Below are 21,963 nucleotides of genomic sequence, written 5' to 3'. Positions count from 1 at the left end.
AACTTCGTCATTCTCAACATCACCACCCGCACTTCGACCACCCCCGCTCTCCAGCCCGCGCCTACAGTCCCTCTCTGCCCATATAGTATCCTTACATCTTCGCTGAAAATGGCTGCCGCTGGAGGGAAAGAGCTGCCGCTGGACCCCAAATACGACGATTACGACTACCCCACAACCGCCCCGACCCCTCAGAACGGCCACCCCGGCCATACGACGCCCGAGCAGGATGCCCAGGTCTTTCAGCTGCGGAGTATACTGGAGCAGGCGGGATACACTAAGAACTTGGACACTTTGACTATGGTACGCTTTCTGTGGCCTGCGGAGTCCATTGGCGTTTCAGCTGGCTAAGTTGTTTACAGCTGCGGTTCCTCCGCGCACGGAAATTTAATGTCGAGCTGTCGAAGCAGATGTGAGCAGCTACAAGCGGGCAGAAAGCAGAGGAAGATAATTGACACCGCGGCAGGTTCATCGACAGCGAAAAGTGGCGGGACGAGTATGCGGGCGTTGGCGTCGAGGAGCTAGTCCGCACCTTCGACTACAAGGAGAGGCCCGAGGTCTTCAAATACTACCCGCAATACTACCACAAGACCGACAAAGTACGCTTCAACTGCCCTACTGCTTCGCGCTAGAGACTCCTCAGAGTTCTTCGGATGCGTAGAGTTACAGGTGCTGACCGCAGCGCAGGATGGCCGGCCAGTCTACATCGAGCAGCTTGGCAACGTCGACCTCACGGCTCTCCAGAAAATCACTACACAAGAACGCATGATCCAGAACCTAGTGTGCGAATACGAGAAGATGGCCGATCCCCGCCTCCCTGCCTGCTCCCGCAAGTCGGGCTACCTCCTCGAAACCTCCTGCACAATCATGGACCTCAAGGGCGTCGGCATCGCAAAGGCCACCTCCGTCTACGGCTATCTGCAAGCTGTTAGCGCCATCTCGCAGAACTACTACCCGGAGCGGCTCGGCAAGCTGTACGTTATCAATGCACCATGGGGCTTCGCCGGCGTCTTCGGCGTCGTCAAGCGATTCCTCGACCCCGTCACCGTAGCCAAGATACATATTCTGGGAAGTGGATACAAGACCGAGCTGCTTGCTCAAGTTCCCGCAGAGAACCTGCCCAAGGAGTTTGGCGGCGAATGCGAGTGCGAGGGTGGATGCCAGCTCAGCGATGCCGGGCCATGGGATGACCCACAGTGGGTTACGCCGCCGAAGTGGGCTAAGAGGGAGGACGGCGACGCGAATGCTATCGACAATACGAAGCAGCCGGCGCCAACAGAAGGGGGTGAGAATGAGCCTAATCAGGCAGCTGCGGGTGTTGAGCCTGCCGCAGCACCGGCTGCGGCGCCGCATACCCAAACCATGACCTAAGGACCATCGAGGCGATCTCTGACGGACATCATGTGTGCATTAGGGGAGTAGCGGAGTAGGGGAGAATGGTCGGGTGGGCAGACGTGTTTCCTAGTCATGCTTTCTTGCTGATTGTCTCTCGAATGCTTCTCATAGACATCCGTGGTCGATCCCTTAGGTCCCACGGTAGGTAGGTGGAAAACGATCGCATTGGTATAGGTTTTGAGCCTAGTCTTAGAAAACGACCCTGTCTCACCCGGTCTTCGTCTTTGTTCCTCCCAGTACTGTTCTTGGCCTCTCCACAGAGCTCTGTGGAGGCTATCCGCACACGTTTTCTTTGTTCTCCTAATCACCCGAGGTTTTGTGCGATGCCTTTGCATCTCCTTTCCCATATTATCGCATGACACATGTCGCTCGTCCAGTGACTTGATTCAATCACCGCCCCGCTATCATCAACAACCTACCTCCGCACTTGAAAAGTTACTCTTCATAACCCGGTCTCGCTAAAATGGCAACATTGCTATCCCCATCCGCGCAAGATTCCCGTATTCTATCCCCCAGAGCCTTTGAGCCTGGCTCCTCCGGGCCGACCTTTACCCTTCAACTCCCATTCGTACTGCTCGGGCGGAAAGGCCTCAATGCGGCGCTCGACAAGCACTCGCAGCGCCACGCCAAAAGGCTGGAGGTCGTATATAATGCGCTACAGCAATTTTGCGCGGAGGTGCCCGTGCAGGTGTGGGTTGCTAGGCGCTTTGACGAGGATGACGGGAAGACCAGGACGGTGAGGACGGAAGAGGAGAGGAGGGCGTTGAGGAGGGAGGTTGAGCAGAGGAGGAAAGTGTGGTTAAGGGAGGAGCAAGAGCGGTGGAGAGGCTATGAACAGAGCGGTGCGTGGGTCCTCAGGGCTACGGATACGGGCAGTGAACCTAGTGTGGGGATTCTGGGGGGTTGGAAAGAAAGCGATGGATTGCTTACGGAGCAAGAGCAAGACTTGAAGGGGAATAGGATATGGGCGGCTGCTTTTACACTGCAGAGGTGCGCGGTTGGGAGGAATGATATGGAGAGGTTGGGGAGGGAGGTGGAGAGTCTGCTGGGGGTGTTTGGGCAGACGATTAATGGGTTTGAGCACCCTGAGCATGGAGCTATGTTTAAGGTTGTTGTGGGAGAGCGGTGCGAGGTTAAGATTGCGTTTCTGCCTGGCGGTGGCGCGCAAGGAGAGGAGCGGGATTGGGAGGAGGCCGTGGTTGGGAATCTGCTTCTTCTGCTCACGGCTTTTGAGCGCGAACTGCTCGTCCTCTCCTCGCCTACTAATCTGCTCGCGTATTGGCCCCTGTCTCGCTGGCTTACGCATCGTGCGGTTTGTCAGCTGGAGAGGGAGAGGAAGGGGTTATGGAGAAGTTTGAGGGGTGGAGAGGTGGGTGGGGACAAGCGGAGGCGGAGGGAGTGGGGTCGCGTTGTGGAGACGTGGGTGAGGAATCTAGAGCGGGAGGATGAGGGGGCTGGGGAGTTGAAGAGGTTGCTTGAGGAGGAGAGAAAGTGGTGGTGGGAAGAAGTCGATGATGTTATCAAGAAAGAAGAGGGACTAGGTGTGTTGGTGAGGGATATGGTGGGGTTTGAGAGGAGAGGCCGGAGGGTGGCGGTTAGGTTTTGCGTTGTCGAGGGGCAGGAGGAGGATGAGTCTTCCGGGGCGAAGAAAGAAAAGGGTGGAACGGATGGCTATGAAATTGAGGAAGCACAGAATGAGGACGGAGCTGAAGATGTTGTCGATGAGATTTCTCTCCCGCCTACACCTCCACCAGAGCTGCCGCAAGCCTTCCCACAGATACGCAGCATCGTGTTCAACACTCCCTTACGCACGCTGTCCGCTCCTCCCATCAAAGCATACATCGAGCTCCTGTGCCGACTCGTTGGCTTCAGCTGCGAAAAGCCATACGGGGAAGTGCGCAAGAAAGTCAAGGGGCTACGGGAAGCAGCGGGGGAGATGGAGGAAGCTCCGCTAGAAACCTTGTCAAAGCTAGCGGATATGATCGGTGTGAGCGCGAAGACCATTAGGCATTTAGAACGGCATTGGGATCCTCCTGGACAAGTCCACGGGAAGGAGAAAGAGAAGCCCGAAGCGAAGGAAGACTTATTTGCTCCGTTGCTGAAGCATATAGTGAGGTCCTACGAGGAGGAGAAAGCATATATGCCAACGTTTACCGAGCGGTACGAAAGCGTAGGGGGCTTTCAGGTGCCGGCTAGGACAAAGGTCTATGCGTTGATGATGGCCGAGGAGGAAGCTAGGAAGGACGAGCGACAAGATCAGAGGGAAGAAGCGGATGAAGACGAATTCGCAAAGCACTTCAAAGGAGGACGTCAATGATAGCCACGGAATGCGCTGTGCATCATTCGATGATGCTGATTATTTCATTTGTATTGTTTGATCCCAAAAAAGCAAATTCGGTAGTCTATAACCAAGACCCCAAAAGAAGTTGCCCGTAGGCAGACATGTCGAAATGCGCCGGTCCCAAAAATTTGTCATGTGAACGTGTGGATTGGCTTGTAGTTCACATAATGCTCAACAGCAGCTTGAGTTCCCTTCCCTCACATCATCCCCACACATCCTTTCGTTCTGGTTGGTGGATACGTCTAGCAGTCGGTGATCTGGGTGACGGTTCCGCCCGAGCCACTGACGCACATGCCGTGGTTTTGGCGAACTGCAACGTCTTGATCCAAGTCAGCATCCATCCGAGGATATTATCTGGAAGTGAGAATAACATACCCTCAGCGGCGGGAGCAGCAACGGGAGCGGCAATGCCAAAGGCAGCCATGGAGAGGACAGCAGCGACGACGGTAGTGAACTTCATTTTGACTAGACTTTAGGATATACGGCGGTGGAACGCGGGTATCGAAGGAGCTTTCTGTGAGAGAATGTAGGTCGCCCGGCGACAAAGGAGTGTGTCTGTTAAGGAAGAAGGGAATTAAAAAAACTGGAAGACTTGGCGTTGAAGAAGAGAGCGGTTGAATGAACTAAGAGCGAGCCTCAGCAGGCCTGCTTCCTGCTTTAATACGATGCCCAGCCCGCGCATTGCAGTGCCCGCGTGGCGTTGTCCAAGCAAGCGACCGCCTGGCACCGTGCTACTATGTCTGTATCGCGGGTCTTGGCCTGAAACCGGATGCCCGCTGTTCCTGAGGATCGCGGCTGCGGCATGAGGGGAGTACATGAGGATGCGCGCTGGGGAAGGGCCCGCCTTGGCCTGTTTGCGGTAGGTGCTGGGCGAGGATTGGTCGGAGGGTGGAGGGGGGGGAAAGCTTGGTTAGATGTGACGTGTGGGGCTGTATCAGGATGGTGTGCGAGCCTCTGCGAGGCGTGCCTCAGGTAACCGGAAAGAGAGGGCGAGACGCGCAAGAAGGGATTTGGAATCTCAGCCACATGGATGGGATTGCGGTTCGGAGATTTTTGGGGGACTGGTAATGGGTGTTTGAAGCAGGCATTAGGACGGGGTGCATATGCCATGGTGATACGGAAACCTCTTCTTCGTCATCCACTTCTCTTTCACCATTAAAAAGACCCTTCATCTCCTCGCTCTTCATCTTCGACAGAAAGAATAGTGCGAACATGCGTTTGCTGTTGTTCTGGAGATCGAAGCGGATTGGGTTGGGATGAAACCGGGCTCAAACCGAGGCGAAACGCGAGTCGCAACGTGGGCTTCGTACCAAGGGCCTGGGCTGAAGATCGAATATCACGTGCCTGCGAAGTCCGAAAATCAAGGCTCGGTGTGACGAGGCCTACGAATCATAAGAAAAAGATGGTGGTTGTTGTGAGACGGCGCTGGAAGAATCGTGGAAGGAGTGAGGTTATACTCTGCTCTAGTCCCTGCCTGGAAAGTAGCTTGGTTTTCCTCGACGACGGTCTCATTGGGTGCAGAACAACCTTCATGCCCTTCAGAATTCTTAGAGGCCGTTGGCAATTGAAGCTGGCATCAAAGATTAGGCACAGGTATCATTCCTGCGAGCAATCTTGCGGATACGAGATTCTCCGCCGAGGCTTGCGTCATCCATCGCGCACCGTGCATGCTGCCCAAGTTTTCCCACTAACGACAGTGGTCGAGCCTAGATTTAATCTGTATTCTCCGTTCCTCGAATTCTATTGTGTCTGATTTTCAGTCTCCTATTCTATTATAAGTAGCATCTCTCGTTTTCCTTCGTCGTTTCAATCGCAATTCTACCCCATTCCAACCTGGGATAATTGCGCAGTTGGTCGAACCGCTCCGTTTTCTACTATCGTGCAGGTGTACATTTCCTACGAGGTGAACCTTTCCTGGAATCCCTGGTTAGCTGTGCAATGGCTCCGTTAATATGAGAGAACAAGAGGATGGAAAAGCGCTCAGATGCTTGCGGTTGGCCACAGCATCCTCTCTACGAACGGCGAAGAGAAGCGACACCCATCGTCAGTATGCCTCTACCTACTAAGGCTCCCATTGCGGCCTGATATTAGCACTTCCAGTGAATGCGACTCTTTTGGAATTTCACGAACTGGTATTGTATCTTCTATTCGGATCCATGGGTACGACTCAACTCAAGTCACCGGATCCACAAGCTTGAGGTACACTGCATCTGCATCAGCCGTTCTGATAGCCGTCTTCTCGCTTATATCCCTATCTGTCCGAACTTGCTCTGGAGTAGAGAAAATGGGTGTTATTGGTAGTGGGGCTGGTCTCGTACAAAGGGTAGGACGAGCGACAGTGAAGGCTCTGGAGAAAGAGAAGGTGGCAAATCAGTTCGAAGGCTTTCCGGCGGTGTATTTCGAAATGACGTTGAACGTCGAGTGAAGGCCTCTTGCGGTCAGGTCGCGCCTGCCGCTTGTGAAGAGCAACACGTCTTTGGCAGCTACAACACTCCGTTTGACAACAACAGCATCACCTCGCCACCACCCTCCGCCTCACCCGTGCCTGACGTCGCAATGCCAGATTTTGGCCTATCGCGCTGTAAGTAATAACCCCCCAAATACAGAATCTCTAGAATTACCCGCAACTTTCAAGTACGCGCTCTCAGCGACGTCATGCCGGACAAAACGACTGGCTGGCGTAAGAAGATACACGCCCGCCCGAAGGAGCTGAAGCTCGCCGAGGATGAGTCTGCGCCCGTCGAAGACTCCGGTGACCGTCGACGTCGCCACTCTGACAAGAGTGGCTGGCGTTTAGGAAGTCGACCGGCCACGCCCACCATCGTCACCACGCCTACTTTTCTGCAGAATGACACCGAAGACGCCCGGAGCGAGGCAAACTCTGAAGCTACCACGCCGCGTCGGGTAACAAAGCCCAAGCTTGCACGTTACCTCTCCGGCTACCGCTCCCTGAAGGATGCATCTAAGGAAGTGGAGTTCGGAGAGCCCTGGGGCGATGTAGCTCCGCCACTGGTGCCGTTGGTCGATCCGCTGGTGGCATTGCAGTCTGTGTATACACACATGAACACTCTTCCGAGCCGGCCCATCCCTGTTGACCATTATAGTGGCCTCTTTAGGATTTTCGAAGACTATCGGAAAGTGCGGGAGGAGAAAGAGCGATTGGATGCTCTGCAGCAAGAGACAATGGAGGGTTTCAGGCAGGCGGAGGACTCTTGGGCAGATGCTGAGGGTCGCTTTCAAGCTGAGATACGTCGCCTCGAACTTCTCATTGCAAACAGCGCGTCTGGGATGGCCGGGTAAGTTCGAGACCAGGAGTATCATATCCTGAACTAACTGACTCTCTTAGGCTTATGAATGCGAGGCAGGGTAGCGTCGTGGATCGACGACGGACAGTCCGAAAGACGGTGACAAGCGATCGACCCGGCACTATTCCTAGGTATATGTCCCCAGAGCAGCTGGATGAGCAGATTCGATTACGAAGCCAGAAAGGTACGTCCTGATTGAGACAGAATCACCCGGGTTTTCCTGACATGTTTCCTCAGTCCTTCTCCATCGTCCATCCTCGCCGTCCGGTAAGATGGCCGCTCTGTCCAGACAGCTTTCCAGCACCGGCTCCGAGGACCTCCCTGTAGGGACTCCACCCAACGAGGACCACAATATGACCCTCACGAGGAAGGTGAAGAGCGAGCTGGACCTAGCTAAGCTTGGGGAACCCGCGGTTTCGAACTCACACTCTCTCGAATCTGAATTTTCCCTGAAGGGAGATTCACTGCCGGATGAAATGGCCCCCCTTCCAGCTTCTCTGGACCCTGCCATCGATTGTGAGGCCCTCGTCGCTCTTCAAGAACTAGGTATACTTGTTGCGCGTAAGAAGGGGATTAATACGGATAATTTTCTCAACGGCCTCATGCAGCTCTTCACAACCCAGACCAATCAGAACGGAGGCATTGATGAAGAGCGAGTCCAAAAGGGAGAGGATACCGCTTCGCTTGAACAGTCCAGCGATGAGTATGAGGCGGAGTCGCTGGTCTTGACACCAAACCGTCGCCTGCGACAAATCCGGTCGCAGCCGCTGCTGGGTTCAGAACAGCGGCGCCGACGACACTTCTCCTTTGAGCCTGGAGATGACCAACTCGCAACCCTGGAGGAGGGCTTGAAGTCATATGAGCTGGGAGAGGACACTGGAACGGACTCACAAACAGTGCAGTCGGTCGCAGCCCGTGCTCTAGCACTTGATTTAGAGTCGGATGACTCTCGAACCCCACCACAGTCTCTGCACGTCGACCTCCAGAAGCCCTCTAAGATTCCCAGCCCGGTCTCGCGGCCTGGGTATGGAAGCGTTCGTAGAGGGGACTCCACTTCGAGCCTTCAGACTGTCTACGCTAGGCAATATCCGGAGGAACGAAGGAATTCCAGGTCGAGCGTCATCACTGCATATCGTGAGAATTCCACAGGTACTCTGCGGCCTGTCCCGAACAGCAGGAGCAGCTCCGTGGGCAATCTTCGTCACGAGGAAAGCCAACAAGCAGACCAGTCCGGAAGCCCCCCGGTACGAAGCGACGTCGCCGCCGTAGCTGCATCACTGATCCGGCCAGAGAAGGGCACCAAGGACAATCCGTCTGCGGGCTCGTCGATCCACACAATCCGCACCGGAAAGGTCAAGCCCGAGAACGAGTCCCCGCAATGACTGCGACATATCGGGAGGCTGTGAATTGCTTCAGAAAGATATGTCCCGATTCCTGCTGTGATGACACATAGAAGGAAAGTCAAAGTCGGTCGACGGTGTGGGCTTCACGTTCTTGGTTGAGGACATCCTAATATTTACCTAGTCCCAGACGCAACCATGGAACGACAACGCCGAGCGCTATATCGCCTACCATGCCTCCGGTGGCTCCCTTTTGCTCGACTCTTTTTCACTCCATTCTCACCGATCTCTGTAGTTGTTATTGCAAGGGGTCGACACTATATTTCTGGGGAAGGTTTGATGGCGAATAGAACTTGGGGGAAGGCGACGTTGGTCTAATTTCGTTGCGCGAAAGGTGCAGGATGCCCCGGGAAGCGTAATTGACAGATCGGTCTGCCTCACTCAACGAGAAATGAGAAATGAAACTCGCCAAATCGCGCACACATGACATCTCACATCAGCACCCTCGATTACGACGCTATTGCTGCCCCGTTTGCTAACAGTGAGCAGAATCTGCGATCGAGCCTATCCGCTACTTGTAGCACTTTGAGGTCACATTCGAGTCAATCTGTCGACTAACGCATCTTTCAGCTGGCGTGCCAATCTGCTAAACATCACCAGGGCCAGAAAACGAGCCCAATTCGTGGGCGGCACTTGAGCGTCGCTGTCCCACGAGGCATACGCGTCTTTTCGCCCGCCACGAATCATGCAAAGAAAAAGTACGAATCCGAAGTTCCCTTGTCAGTTGCGCCACCGTTCCCGTCGCAGATCGCCACAGGTGTGGCGCAGACAGTCGGTAAAAGGCTCGGCATGGGTAATCGGCGAGACTGAGCCAAAGAGCCGGACGCTGGTTTGTCTAAGGGACTTTGCAGCGCTGTATCGCGTGATGATGTGCAACAGATCCCGCTCATCGATCCATCCCAAAGATCGTTTTGTAACCGAAAGTGCCGCCACATTTATTTTACGACTTACAGGCACGCTCGGCCCTTTCTCCGCTGCCTGACCGGATGAAGGTCCCCTCCTCCTCGTATCGGCGGAGGTTGCCGAAGCCTCTACAGCGTGCGGGTCTTTGTGAACGATTTCCGGCGGGCGGCAGTCAGGCGTTTCCTCATGCGATTTCTGAATCACGGTAGCACGAAAGCCATCACGATGACGATAAGACTGCCGATGGCTAAAGCAGCATGGCGACCGTTGCTCGTGCATTGAGGTGGGAAAGGCGCCCGTTTCAAAGCTCCTTGTAATCTCGGCTCGATACGTGTGAGGAATAAATATCGAGGGCTACGTCTGACCAGGCGGGCAGCGGGCGAGTTGGAATTTCCCAAGCGATATGGCTGATTTAGTTTCAACTCGAGCAAGCCACAGGATTGGCTATCGAGCCCTCGTTTTGGCCGCGGAAGGGCGGGGCATCCCCTCGACGCTCTTCCGCCACTCATCCGCAGGGGAAATTGGCCGGAAGCGTAATTGAAGGGTCGGCGGTAGGGTCGTACGCTGTTCTGCTGGGCGACTGGCAGCGGCAGAAGGGCACGCGTGGAGGCTGCAGAAATGGCATGGGCAAATGCAGTTGATCGGGGACGCAGGATGGAAATGAGGTCTGCCCGGCGGCGATGGCACCAGATGTCGTCTGTGCCAGCGCACACGGTACGCGGCGCCTGGGTACGTACCGCGCGCTCAAAGACGGTCTAGCGGGCGTTTGGGTGGTCTTTTTGGGACGTTAATTACCGGGGGCGCGCCCGGGTGTGTCACTGCTTTACAGTACATACGAGCCACAGACGCCTCGCGCGAACGCCGGTGGTGTGGCAGTTGAAGGGTGGATTCGAGAAACGACCGGCTGGAACCGCGTGGCACAGGCACCCTTGGAGCGAGTGACGGCGGCCGCGCGGGTTGGCGATGGATGCAGCGACAATCCCATCCCGTTTAGGCAGCGCAGAGCTTCTGGCGGGATCGCGGAAGACGTAGAGCCGTGGCTGTGCACGCAACCCTGCCGCCCGCTACACCGGTGATGCGGTGGTGGACCGGTGGTGTCTCGCAGAGAGTACTGTCGTCCAGCGGACGCGGCGCGCAGAATAGCAGCGGCCGGCGCGCGCAGGGAGCCCAGACCTCTTCTGACTGCTCCTCGCTGCGCGCCGCTCTTGCACTAAGCGTTCCCATCCCATGCGGCCTCCTCCACCACACGCGCGATGACCGGGCCCCCAAGCGCTGCCGTTTAACCCAGCCAGAGCTCGGTCGCTAGCCCGATAAAAGACGCCTGACCTCTCGCTGCATACGCCGGCCCTGGCACCTGTGGCTTGACTCTGTGGCATCACTCCCCGTTTCATCAAGTCACCTTGGAGCCTCCCCATCTTCCGACCTCACTCTCTCTCGATGCTCTTGGACACCCAGCACCTCTGCTTGGAGCTTCCCAGCGATGTTTCGAAATCGGTATGCGCTCCCCTCCCGTCGCCTGCCCGTGGACTGCATGCTGTGATCTGCGCGTCGCGCGCAACTCGCAGCAGAGCTCCGGTACCGAAGCTGACCGCTCTGCAGGGCCAATTCGCAGAAGCCGAATGAAGAGCTGCTCGAGAACTTCAGGGCTACCTTTCCGCACCTCGCGCAGACCACGCGCTCGCAATCCCTCAACAATCCGACGGGCACCTCCCTCACCGATGCGCTCGATGTAGCTCATACCACCCGGTATGTTCTTTGCTCTCGCTCCCTTCGCGTCTGCTCCCGCTTGCGATGCGCTGGCGGAGCGCGCCATTTTTCGCATACGCACCCATCTGAGCTTGGGAGGAGCGTCGCGGCCCCTCGAATAACAGTACTGATATATCTTCTCCTCTAGGCATTTCGGCGATCATGAAGATATCAAGGACGCCGACCCTACACCGCGCGGGAATAACGAGCCATGGCGCTTCACGCCCTCTCTCCTCGATCCCAATAGCTTCGCCTTCTCGTCTTTCGCTAATCAACCGCCTGGATACTACACTCCCACCCCAGGCGGAACTAATACCCTCTATCATAGTCAGGCTGGAGACCTGCACACCCCGGGCTTCAGCTTCGGCCTAGGAACTCCACTGTCATTACCCACCTCCGAAGGCGGCGTGCATGCTGGACAAACCGCGCCTACGACCCACCTCCATGGCTTCAATCCCCACGCTCTCGGAACCCACCATCATTTCCACAACCAGAACCCGTTCGCGCTTCAGCCTCAGCATGCGCCGTCCTTCGCGCCGCACCAGTTTACCCATCAGCCCTCAGCTTTTGAGCACGCACCTCTGGCGCAGACCCACGAGAATTCCCCGATGGACAACATGGTTCCCGAGGTTGAAATGCAGGAGCAGTCACCATTGGTTGGCTTCGCACCTCAGACTTTTGAGGAGAACGTTCCGCCTCCCATGGCCCAACCCGCTGGCGAAAAGTAAGTCGACTGGTCGCTCATCCGAATTGCGTTCAGGCGCCATTGGCTTGAAAAATGCTCACGCCTTGCAGTTTCCGATATCACGTTACTTTGAATGCGCCTACAGCTATGATCAAGCATGCCGACGAGATTCCAGTCACGTATCTCAATAAAGGCCAGGCTTACACTATTTCCTTGGTGGACACCGCGCCTATTCAACCCACGTCCGTCCCTGTCAAATATCGGACGTACATCCGCATCTCCTTCGAAGACGAGCAACAGCGACAGCGTCCCGCGGGCTGTTGGCAGTTGTGGAAGGAGGGTCGGGGCACTAACGAAGCGCATCAACGGGGTGGTCGCCTGCAGGCTGTTGAATTCGTCGATCCGAGCCAGGTCGGCGGTGGTGAAGTGCAAGGACGGCCCAAGGTAGAGCTGGACATAGCCTCTTTCGACGGCTTTGCCGTAACTTGGATACCCGTTCACAACGCCGTTCCGGAGTGCTCTATCGCTGTGCGGTTCAACTTTCTCTCGACAGACTTCAGCCACTCGAAGGGCGTCAAAGGCATACCAGTTCGCCTGTGCGCTAAAACGGAACTACTCACGAGCATTCCTGGATCTCCCGAAGAAGGCTCGAAGGCCGAACTCTGCTATTGCAAAGTGAAGCTTTTCCGAGATCACGGCGCTGAGCGGAAGCTGTCCAACGATGTCGCACACGTCAAGAAGACTATCGACAAATTGAAGCAACAAATCGCTCAGGTAGAGTCTGGCATGAAAGATTTTGGAAAGCGGAAGCGCAGCGGCTCTATATCCAAGTCCACACCCAGTTCGAGGCCAGGAAAAGTTCCCAAGCACAAGAGGACATGGTCAATGTCTTCGGCAAGCTCGGCTTCGGGTACCCGCGCTCCAGCCGAAGAGGACCTGCATCTGAAGCTCGCAAGTCTACAGGACATGTTCAGCTCCACAAGACCCGTGAGCGTTCTGTATCTCAAGGGAGACGAGCAAGATGACCCGGACCTCCATCCCGTGCAGCTGTCCGGTACACCTCAGGATCTGTCCAAGATTGATACGAACGTGGATGCAACAATGTGGGAGCGACAAAGCTCTCACACAGGGGCGACCTCGTCGATTGTATCGCCAACGCCGAGTTCACAATCTTTACATTCCGACCAGCGTCGGGGCTCTAGCTTCCAGCAGCCAGCGCCGTTCCAGCCGCCCTCCCGAATGTCATCAAACGAATGGCGAAACCTGCCCCAGACAGCGACAGGAGACCTCAAACCGCACAGCGGCATTCCCGCTATCTCGGGCGTCCCAACGAAAGTTCAAAGACCGTACAGCGACGATCATGCCCTTTCTGGGTGGATCGAAGCCTTAGGCGTCGATCAGACATATCAACCGCCACCGGAACCAATGTTGAAGCCAGGTACGCTCCCCCCTTGTCGTAAATACATCATATGCTAATTTTGGTACCGTCGCAGTCGCGTGTTTCTTCGTTCAACCAAGGATCGCCGGTAAACAGCCCGAAGACAATTACTTCAGGGCCGTGTACCTGATAGAGCGAACCGTAAAAGCACTCATTGGCGGCATCGCAATGAAGATCGATATTGAACCCACAAAAGTCACCCGGGCTATTCGGATCAACCAGAAGGGGCTGCAAATCCTAATGGATGACGACGCCGTTCAGGAGATCCCCGAACAACAAGATATGACCGCCGAATTCCACGAGATTATCCCGCCGCAACAACCCATGAAGCGAGAATGGGACGCAGGCCCTACGGACATACAGGTGGATGGCGACATAGGCATAATCGAGAACGTGAACTCTACAGGCTATGAGCTCCGGCTCCTCTACTGAAAAGCCAGACGCGTCACATCCACCTCTTTCGGGCCCCTATCAACAATTTAATGACCCTACGTAATGATATTGTACTATTCGTACACACAAAGCGCAGGCAGGACGCTTTCCGGAGAAGATGAACATGTTCCACATACTGGTCGATTCGGTTCACCACACATTCGGCGTTTACATCCTCTTCTTCAAAGATACCACTGCTCCACACGAGCCATTTGTTTGATTTCCTTTCCTTCTGTCGATTGTTTCTACGATACCCATTACACACTTTTTGGATGAAGACTGGTTGGATGATATGAGACAGCAGGTACACATGGGAATTTGCGCGCAGAGTTGTTTGACACAAAATATTTCACGTACACACGACACGACCATTTGCGGAGGTAATTGACGGGAACCTACATGCTTGGATGGGAGAAAACGGGTGGCTGGCCTTTGATGCGAAATGGCATCTCCCATTTTTTTTGGGCAGAGATGGATGCTAATCCAAGACACAATATCCAAATACCTTGACTTCTACATTTTCTTTTTTTCCCTTGTCTTCTACTTCCATATTGTCGCGCGGGAAGCTGCGCTTCCGATATTTGTCGCTTTCCTTTCCTTTTTTGCATTTTATTCGATACTCATCTCTCTAACAGTCGCAGCCACAGTTCTCCGATACCCCCACTGACCTATTCGCCCACAACGTCGCACCTGCCGCGCGCAATATACATCCCCCATCGGCGGTCGTCTCAAAAACAGAACCACCTCAATATCCCCCTGCGTTAGACACGCACGAGTCAGCCGCCACCCCGGCCTCTCGAAATCTCCGTCAATAGCGCCATCCAATCGATCAGGAACACCAAGGCGCTTCTCCTATCAATCCTAGCCCTACACATACAAATTCAGCTCTTCTGCTCCGCGGCTAGGGACGTTGGGAGAAGCTGTTACCGTCCTTCCGTCCGCCGTTTCTACACCATTCTGTCGTCCCGAGGATGTTGGAGTTGGCGCAATCCTTCTCGGCCCGTTTCGAGAGCGTGCTAGCGTGCCTTTTCCGCATCGGGAAATCGAGGTGGCTGGAGAGGCATTTCTAGCGCGCCACCAACGAGGAACAAGTGCCCGGGCGTCTAGATAGTCTAGCAATTGGGCTTGGAGCTTGTCCTGCTCTGCTGTGGCTTTGGAACAACCTAGTGCCACGGCTACATGGTCTTGTTTGAGGTGCAAGCGAAACTATGTTTTGGCGGCCGAGGCTTGTCGTCATTGTGCGTGGGCGCTGTGTCCAACCACAAGCACCATACACTACATTCATGAAGAGCACGTTTTGAGGGAGATATGGAGAAGGGGGATGTGCTGGCACCGTTGGCACGTTAGCACGCGCCTGGCCGACGGGTGGGCGTCTGGCGTGGGCGAAAGACGATGGTGTTCCTGATGGTCTGGATTGAATGATCCGCAATGAGCCCTATAGCCCTGGCAGATGGCTTGTTTCATAGCACCATAGGGGTGGTAGCTGGATTGGATGCGACAGCTGTCACGTTAGTTCTCACCGCATGTTGCCTTCGTTGTCGCCTTCGTTGTCGCGGGCTGTGTAGAAGTAGGCGGGTCAGAGAACCATCCAATTGTGTGTATACTCAATTGCTTCCTGTACGAGTATGACCTCAGTATCGAACGATCGGATTGCGAATGTGGACCATGCAATTAACGCCAGCGGAAATGGAACGACGAATTGTTGTGGTGATTGCAACGCCCGCTCGGAATAGTCAAGCCACAGTTCCTGCAAGGATGGTCTGATCTAAGGGAGTTTAATGTAGGACAAGAGATCTTAGCCCTTTTCTCATTCGGGCCTTGGAGCGGGCGCTTTCGGTCCCTGGGCCTCATGGGATGTCTGTCTTCCGTGCCGTCTCCGGCCGTGACCAGAGTACAGTAACTTCTCCGTCGTCATACCGAAGTGCGGCCGGTCGTACCTCGGGAGGTAGCCTACTGTTTCCAATTCAAAGACCTTCGGAATCAGTATTCTGGAGGGGTTTTCTCCAATTGATTGATAGTCGCCACGGCGTGACTAACACTACACTCTGCCATCGTCTACTCCGAACCCGTCTCCGGAAGATAGGTACCGAGCCAATCCCATTCGACCGCTCAAAAAGGACACCTTGTCCAGTACTTCTATGATTAGAAGACTCGGCTCGCTTCACCGAACGCGCATCAACGATCTGCAAGATCGGCAGGTCGATTTGCTTCATCGAGGAAGCGGCACGGAAGCGTGAGCCACAGATACCACGAGCTTTCGCCACATGTGCGTTGCAGTTGTGGCGGGTGGCATGTCACACTCGCCACAGCGGCACGGGAAGCTGTGCCTCGTGACGGGGTTGCGGGGAGGCGTTTGGTGGAGCGTTCGGCTGGGCTTTCAGACTGCTGCAGCTTCTGCAACGCTGGATGCCGAGTTAGCCTGAAGTGTACGTGTACAATTTGCCACATAGGTAATGATGAGATCTTTTACGCGAAGGCGGACTTGCATTCAGCTGGACAGGGCGGTGTGTGTTGGAGTGACTTGGTATCTCGCACTGCCGCTTTTGGATAGCGTGGGTCATTGGTCCGGGACGCCTCGACGCGTAGACGTGGGGTTAAGCTCAAATCTGGTCTAACTCGCAGGGGCAAGAGACCTGGGGAAAGATACCTAGTACGGGGCGAGTACAGTTCTCTGCACTGCCACAGGTTGTCTAGCTCTCCGTCGGCCATCGACCTGCAGTAATCTCACCTGAGCGAGGGGAAAGCGGAAGCTTGGTGATTGCTCGGGACCCTCTGCCGCCATCATTGATACCGCATCTACCTTCGCGCATGCGCAGGTGCATGTTGGCCGCTGCAAGTTGCCCTAGGCTTATCGACGCAGGCCAAAGTAAGGGTCCGGAAGATGCTACCGATCCCAGCCTAATGCCCGAATCCTGGAAAGGTCGTGAAGGAGGGGAATCCCAGAAACACTGTTTAACCGAATCCTTTTGAATTGTGACGGAAGGGTCCCGTGACTGCGGCCTTCACCCTGGGCAAACCGATTGCAAAGGGCTTCGTCAGCGGATTCTTCTCGCCTCGGCGAAACATACATCAGACCATGTCCCCCAGCCGTCTGCCTCAGAAATGAGGATACAATGCCGCTTCGGCGGTTCGGCAAGGAATGCGAACCCGAATTCTGCTCTGGAGATTGCCCGAGCATAATAAACAGCTCGTATGTCTGACTGCAGAAAGCTGCAGGCCAGCTCACTTCGGCTACAGATCGTTTCCTGGGCGAAAAGTGTTTCAGACCCAATATCACACCGGATGATAAGTGACGTCAGAGTTAAAGTAGCCCCAAGCTCCCAAGGTCGTGTTTCGAAAACTTAACAATTCCACGAATAATGATTCTCCGCTATTATGCTAGAGTTTTAACGTGGCCGCATTTGGCGAATGCAATCCGTATGCCTATCAGTAGAGCGGCGACCTGCACATGCGGCGCAGACGTACAGGATGTGCCGGAAAGCTGCCGGTTGGATGATGCATGTTAAAGGAAGAGGCGAAAACAATGATGCCCATGTAACCTGGATCCTTGGAAGTGGCTGATTTGAGACTTTGGGATTGGGCCGGGTCAGCATACCATACCGTCATGCTCGTTGGCACCGATGTCCCTGTCGTCTTCAAGCTCAATAATTGAAATCACCTTTTGTGATAATGAAAAGAGATAGCGTAGGTTGAATTTGTTAAAAGCTCCGAAACTGAGGCGCTTTGCGCTTCCGTATGGAGTTGAGCCGTCAATGTGCTAGCCTGTCAACGGTACCGGAGTCTTGACTTTTCCCCGCTGTCGTCACTCCGCATGAAAGCCGTTCCGGACGTGCGCACTGCTACCCAGCTTTCGCCTCCAAAAAAGGCGCCGAAGAGCTTCTTGGAGGACGTTCCTCATGCGGAATGCCTCCGAAGTCAAGCAGTGGTCGTTGCTTTTGGGATCGGAATTCGCGGCAAAGTGAGGCTTGTCCCGACGCATGCCATGACCTTCGACGATCCGGAACCGAAGGATCAGGCAGCGGTGCCCGGCTTCCTGGTGGGACGGAGGTGTGGCTGGTGTGTTGGTAGCAGATTTTTGATACGTGAATGATACGAATGACAAGATGCGTTCGGGACATGTGGGGGATAGACCGCTTTTGTGGCGCACCGCCACAGATTGGGTATCAAGACATGAAACCGTCAGAAAGGAACAGAGACTCGTCGAGATATCAGAAAACAGACAGTCACATCAGCATCTTCCAAAGGGGCTGGCGCATACGAGCCGTGACGGCTATCAATCATCGAGCTCTCTCCCAAAGTCTACCAGCCGCAGCTTTCTCGCATCTTTTGGATGGAACTGTGCGATCTTCGCCCTGACGAGGAATCTCGACGCTGCCGAATCTCTGTCCAGCTCATAGTAAGCCCTGCCCCCTCCAGGGCCTGTCAAAGTTGCGAAGAGGTTCTCAATTAGCTGGCGCATCTCATTATCAGCAGCTTCGGCCTCTGTCAGCGGCTCCTCCTCTTCATCAATAGCAGCCTTGTCGCCCCAAATCTGATCAATTCTTCGCTGCCTTGTCTTGTCGGACACCGGCTTCTTCGTGGATTTGACCTTGCCCTTCTTCGTAAAGCCAGCTGCGAGCGTGTCGGTCTCAACGTCCAACATGTCGCCAACAACAGGACCGCCCAGCTCTTCGGCAGCAAGCATGGCGGATAAGTAGTCGTTGATGAAATCATTCAGAGCTCCCCCGAGCTGCTTCATCTCCTCATCGTAGCCCTCCTTCTGGGCGCGCTTGGTAGCAATCAGCTCCTTCGCAAGCTGGGCAGGCGTCTTCTGCGATCGATCTTCGTGCTGCGCCCGGAGTCTCTGGATCCTCTTCTCCATGGCTTGCGCGATCAGATGCGCATCATGCAGGTTCGTTTCCTCGTTTCGGAGCGCAGCTTCCGTTTTCGCGACTTGCTCCTGAGTGCTAGAGACCGCATCCTTCGTCCCCTGGATGTTCTCCTTCAAAGTGCGAGCAGCCAGGAGAGCCGGAAGAACTGAGCCTTGAGAGGGAAGAAAGGGCGCCGTCGAAGTCAGTCGAGTATACGCGTTCTTGACTGCGAGCAGCTGCCTCAGCTTCTCTCTGGGATCCTCGGATGCATAGGCGGCCTTTTCCACGTCTATGCTAGAGGCAGCGCGTAACTAGACGTGTGATCAGCGCGCGTTCAGCTTCAAGTAGGGATACACGCACCTTTTCCAGCGCAGCTTGTTGTTCCTGCACGCGAGCTTGCAGTTCCCTCACAGTCTGCTCCAGTCGCGCCTCAGTGCGAGACGCGTCAAAATCCATTGGATCGTCTTGCAGCTCGCGAGCTTCGGCAGCGTATTTCCGGATGTTGGCAAGTGTCTCATCCTGCGGTGGTGCCATGGCAGGTGTTGAGGCCACCGAAGTAGAAGACAGTAGTACGTTCCCTTCTGTGCTCCTTCCACAGGTGGTACGCGATATCAATGTTGCGCGGTGCCGACGCGGCGCGGTACAAATAAAGCGCTGTGAGACGCGATTACGCGCAGTGGACTCGCAGAAAGAGCGGCTCACGTGACCAGATCCACCGCCAAGGCGCCAAGGCTTCTCCACTTCCTATTTGGCAGCCGCGACCGCAACGACTGCACACCTTCTCCCTCACGCAACACCACCTTCTCTTCTACTGACACCCCCCACCCGAAGCACATCCACTGCTCCTTCTCTCTCAGCTATTCCTGTCGCGCTGAGGAAGGTGCGCGCACCCGAGCCTGCCTTCTAGATCTGAGACGCCGGCTTGCTCCTCAAAAAGGTTTGACGAGCGAGCTTTCTTTGCTTGGGCCATTTCTTCTCTCCTCAACGCCTCCTCCACCCAGGTAGCACACTCTCTCCGACACCCTCGCTCCACCTGCACCAGCACCAGCGGCACCTCGCTCATCGAGAGGCTGCTTTTCCGACCACTCCATCACCTCCACGCTCCAAGCCCAGCCCAGCTTCCGACGACCCTGCCTCTACGTCCTTTCCAACCGCACACTCGCAGTTCCACCCCAACCGCCCGCACCAGCACGTTTTCCTTGACAGCCCCCGCTGTACGTAACGTGTCAAAGAATCGAATCAATTCAGTCTCGCAGCAGTCCGCTTGAGCCATTGCCTGGACCGTGAAGAGATATACTAGTGTTTCAAGACTCATCGAGCAGGAAAACATGTCCGCATCACCGACCATCGCCACTTCTTCGGCCAAGCGGCCTCTGGAGGAACCCTCCTCGCCCGCTGGCCCCAATGACCAGCCAGATGCTAAACGGCCCGCGCTGGATAAGATGGTGAAGGAGGACCCGACCGCAGAGGACATCGACACGGCGCAGCCAGTCAAGGGTGAAGGCATCGCGGCCGACGACATCAAACCCGACGACGTGAAGCCGGCCCCAACTGCAGAGGAGACCATCGCGGCTCAGAATGGTGCTAAGGACACCGAGACGGACATTGTAGTTCCAGACGCACCGGCCATCCTCGAGACTCAGCCCATCCAGTCCACATCTGGCGCCAACGGCCGGTCTCTCCCGCACAACCAACACCAAGACGAGACCAACTGGCTGCACCTGCGCGCATGCATTGGTACGAGCGAGGCCGCGACCATCATCGGCAAAGGCGGCGAGAATGTCACCCAGATTCGCCGTCTCTCTGGCGCAAAGTGCACCGTCAGTGACTATTCTCGAGGCGCTGTCGAGCGCATCTTGACGGTGAGCGGCCAAGTAGACGCTGTGTCTAAGGTACGTTGGTCATATCTTGATGACAGTTGACAGCAACGCTAACTTGCGCAGGCGTTTGGTCTCATCGTCCGCACCCTCAACCAGGAGGACCTCGAGACGCCTTCTACGTCACAATCCAAGGCCTACCCTATGCGCTTGCTGATTCCCCACATCCTCATCGGCTCAATTATCGGCAAAGGGGGCGTCCGCATCCGAGAGATCCAAGAGGCATCGAATGCTAAACTGAATGCATCGGACACCATGCTTCCGAACTCTGGCGAGCGCTCGCTCGTCGTGCTTGGTGTAGCAGATGCTGTTCATATCGCTGTTTACTACGTCGCTCAGACCCTGGTGGAGCAGCTCACGGAGCGGTTCGGTGGCCCAGCTGCTTCGCAATACGCGACTCGTAGCGGTACCGCGGCGAACGTCGTACCGGGTGGCATGTCTGTTCAGCCTTACGTCCCCCAACCCGCTGGAGGCCAATATGCTTATCCTGACAACTACCGCCGACATGCCAACCAAGCACAGCGCACCCCGGTTCATACACATGCTACTCCGTACATGCATGGACAGCCGCCGCATCAAGGCTATGGACAGCCCAACATGCCTTACGGAGCCGGCTCGCCTGCGCGCGCTCACTACGGTGCCCCTGGACCTCAGCCGACTCCCTATGGAGCTCACCACGCTGCTGCACCAGTTGCACATGGCGCAGCCCCGAATCAGCCGCCTGTGCAACTTCCTGGACAGGTAAGTCAGACCAGGTCGATGTCAGGCCAAAGTCGAGTGCTATGGCGGAGCCGCAACGGTTGCACCACGATATTGGTGTAAGTTGCAGTAGCCACACGCTCGAGGCAGGCACACCATCGCATCCATCCCTATTTTTTTTTCTGCGAATCGTGCTGACTCTATCTCTTGAAGCCACTCACGCAGCAGATCTTCATCCCGAACGACATGGTCGGCGCAATTATCGGTAAGGGTGGTGCAAAGATCAACGAGATTCGGCAATTGAGTGGCAGTGTCATCAAGATCAACGAGCCTACTGACAACAGCAACGAGCGCCTCGTCACTATCACCGGCACCCAAGAATGCAATCAGATGGCCTTGTATATGCTGTATTCACGACTCGGTGAGTTGCCTGGATCGCGCCAAGGAAACTTCGGAATGCTAACATGACGCAGAGTCGGAGAAGCATCGCATCTGAGCGCGAAGCTCATTCTCTACCGTTCGCTCAACCACCAACGGTATATCGGTATTAGATTGAACGCGCCTTTCCACCCGGCTCTCCCAATTCTGAATGCATTCGGCCGCACGGCGTATACGGTTAGGGATCTCGGCTTCACGATTTGTATTCTACAAAACATACATAAGTTTCATGGAGACCGTTCGGCAAGTATGCGCGAAGCAGGTGGTCTTGGATTCTAGACTTCGAAGGGGTGGGGTATGCGATGCTGCCTTGCCAGTATCTGCCCTGGGAAGCTATGAGTCGGGCGATTAGTGACTCATAGGTTGGCCCGCTACTTTCCTCGGTAATTTGACAAAAAGCTTTCTAACAAATTTCATATGACAAACTTCACTCTGGTCCCTTTTGCGCTGCGTTTGA

The 21,963-nt window shown here is 55.3% G+C and overlaps 8 protein-coding genes across 8 annotated transcripts; 5 read left to right on the top strand and 3 right to left on the bottom strand.

The window, feature by feature from the left end:
• Positions 1-2: 2 nt before the first annotated feature.
• BU26DRAFT_452948 (SEC14 cytosolic factor) lies at positions 3-1,643 on the top strand. The gene is made up of 4 exons (XM_033824812.1): positions 3-300; positions 360-409; positions 464-596; positions 685-1,643. The coding sequence occupies exons 1-4, from the start codon at positions 109-111 to the stop codon at positions 1,366-1,368; spliced, it is 1,059 nt and encodes a 352-aa protein (XP_033687585.1). The 5' UTR covers positions 3-108; the 3' UTR covers positions 1,369-1,643.
• A 212-nt stretch (positions 1,644-1,855) lies between these two features.
• BU26DRAFT_562314 (uncharacterized protein) lies at positions 1,856-3,709 on the top strand (the record flags this gene model as incomplete). The annotated part of the gene is made up of 1 exon (XM_033833015.1): positions 1,856-3,709. The coding sequence occupies one exon, from the start codon at positions 1,856-1,858 to the stop codon at positions 3,707-3,709; it is 1,854 nt and encodes a 617-aa protein (XP_033687584.1).
• A 266-nt stretch (positions 3,710-3,975) lies between these two features.
• BU26DRAFT_562313 (uncharacterized protein) lies at positions 3,976-4,193 on the bottom strand (the record flags this gene model as incomplete). The annotated part of the gene is made up of 2 exons (XM_033833014.1): positions 3,976-4,052; positions 4,109-4,193. The coding sequence occupies 2 exons, from the start codon at positions 4,191-4,193 to the stop codon at positions 3,976-3,978; spliced, it is 162 nt and encodes a 53-aa protein (XP_033687583.1).
• Positions 4,194-4,390: 197 nt separating this feature from the next.
• On the bottom strand, positions 4,391-4,843 carry BU26DRAFT_503035 (uncharacterized protein; the record flags this gene model as incomplete). Its single annotated transcript, XM_033826674.1, has 1 exon — positions 4,391-4,843. One exon carries the CDS (start codon positions 4,841-4,843, stop codon positions 4,391-4,393), a length of 453 nt encoding a protein of 150 aa, XP_033687582.1.
• A 1,430-nt stretch (positions 4,844-6,273) lies between these two features.
• Positions 6,274-8,789, top strand: BU26DRAFT_259304 (uncharacterized protein). Its single transcript, XM_033821244.1, has 3 exons — positions 6,274-7,029; positions 7,080-7,222; positions 7,276-8,789. The coding sequence occupies exons 1-3, from the start codon at positions 6,389-6,391 to the stop codon at positions 8,418-8,420; spliced, it is 1,929 nt and encodes a 642-aa protein (XP_033687581.1). The 5' UTR covers positions 6,274-6,388; the 3' UTR covers positions 8,421-8,789.
• Positions 8,790-10,619: 1,830 nt separating this feature from the next.
• Positions 10,620-13,863, top strand: BU26DRAFT_259274 (uncharacterized protein). Its single transcript, XM_033821243.1, has 5 exons — positions 10,620-10,835; positions 10,941-11,087; positions 11,236-11,811; positions 11,883-13,210; positions 13,266-13,863. The coding sequence occupies exons 1-5, from the start codon at positions 10,822-10,824 to the stop codon at positions 13,640-13,642; spliced, it is 2,442 nt and encodes an 813-aa protein (XP_033687580.1). The 5' UTR covers positions 10,620-10,821; the 3' UTR covers positions 13,643-13,863.
• A 3,912-nt stretch (positions 13,864-17,775) lies between these two features.
• On the bottom strand, positions 17,776-19,134 carry BU26DRAFT_602936 (uncharacterized protein). Its single transcript, XM_033835391.1, has 2 exons — positions 18,853-19,134; positions 17,776-18,803 (listed from the first exon to the last, which is right to left on the bottom strand). The coding sequence occupies exons 1-2, from the start codon at positions 19,024-19,026 to the stop codon at positions 17,916-17,918; spliced, it is 1,062 nt and encodes a 353-aa protein (XP_033687579.1). The 5' UTR covers positions 19,027-19,134; the 3' UTR covers positions 17,776-17,915.
• Positions 19,135-19,688: 554 nt separating this feature from the next.
• On the top strand, positions 19,689-21,744 carry BU26DRAFT_259181 (eukaryotic type KH-domain (KH-domain type I)). The gene is made up of 4 exons (XM_033821242.1): positions 19,689-20,384; positions 20,436-21,110; positions 21,282-21,489; positions 21,542-21,744. The coding sequence occupies exons 1-4, from the start codon at positions 19,821-19,823 to the stop codon at positions 21,562-21,564; spliced, it is 1,470 nt and encodes a 489-aa protein (XP_033687578.1). The 5' UTR covers positions 19,689-19,820; the 3' UTR covers positions 21,565-21,744.
• The last annotated feature ends 219 nt before the right edge of the window (positions 21,745-21,963 follow it).

The sequence above is a fragment of the Trematosphaeria pertusa genome, assembly GCF_010094035.1.
Source record: "Trematosphaeria pertusa strain CBS 122368 unplaced genomic scaffold BU26scaffold_4, whole genome shotgun sequence".
Taxonomy (NCBI): domain Eukaryota; kingdom Fungi; phylum Ascomycota; class Dothideomycetes; order Pleosporales; family Trematosphaeriaceae; genus Trematosphaeria; species Trematosphaeria pertusa.
The sequence above is the reverse complement of the archived record's forward strand: the minus strand, read 5'-3'. Positions and strand labels throughout refer to the sequence as shown.

Excerpts from the sequence above, each read along its gene's own strand:
- BU26DRAFT_259181 (XM_033821242.1), top strand. The coding sequence starts at position 19,821 with ATGTCCGCATCACCGACCATCGCCACTTCTTCGGCCAAGCGGCCTCTG. Across the intron at positions 20,385-20,435 it reads AAGTAGACGCTGTGTCTAAG|GCGTTTGGTCTCATCGTCCG; the intron begins GTACGTTGGTCA and ends TAACTTGCGCAG. Across the intron at positions 21,490-21,541 it reads TATGCTGTATTCACGACTCG|AGTCGGAGAAGCATCGCATC; the intron begins GTGAGTTGCCTG and ends AACATGACGCAG.
- BU26DRAFT_259304 (XM_033821244.1), top strand. The coding sequence starts at position 6,389 with ATGCCGGACAAAACGACTGGCTGGCGTAAGAAGATACACGCCCGCCCG. Across the intron at positions 7,030-7,079 it reads AGCGCGTCTGGGATGGCCGG|GCTTATGAATGCGAGGCAGG; the intron begins GTAAGTTCGAGA and ends TGACTCTCTTAG. Across the intron at positions 7,223-7,275 it reads TCGATTACGAAGCCAGAAAG|TCCTTCTCCATCGTCCATCC; the intron begins GTACGTCCTGAT and ends ATGTTTCCTCAG.
- BU26DRAFT_452948 (XM_033824812.1), top strand. The coding sequence starts at position 109 with ATGGCTGCCGCTGGAGGGAAAGAGCTGCCGCTGGACCCCAAATACGAC. Across the intron at positions 301-359 it reads ACTTGGACACTTTGACTATG|CTGCGGTTCCTCCGCGCACG; the intron begins GTACGCTTTCTG and ends AGTTGTTTACAG. Across the intron at positions 410-463 it reads GTCGAGCTGTCGAAGCAGAT|GTTCATCGACAGCGAAAAGT; the intron begins GTGAGCAGCTAC and ends ACACCGCGGCAG.
- BU26DRAFT_259274 (XM_033821243.1), top strand. Across the intron at positions 11,088-11,235 it reads GATGTAGCTCATACCACCCG|GCATTTCGGCGATCATGAAG; the intron begins GTATGTTCTTTG and ends CTTCTCCTCTAG. Across the intron at positions 11,812-11,882 it reads GCCCAACCCGCTGGCGAAAA|TTTCCGATATCACGTTACTT; the intron begins GTAAGTCGACTG and ends CACGCCTTGCAG.
- BU26DRAFT_602936 (XM_033835391.1), bottom strand. The coding sequence starts at position 19,026 with ATGGCACCACCGCAGGATGAGACACTTGCCAACATCCGGAAATACGCT. Across the intron at positions 18,804-18,852 it reads AACAAGCTGCGCTGGAAAAG|TTACGCGCTGCCTCTAGCAT; the intron begins GTGCGTGTATCC and ends TCACACGTCTAG.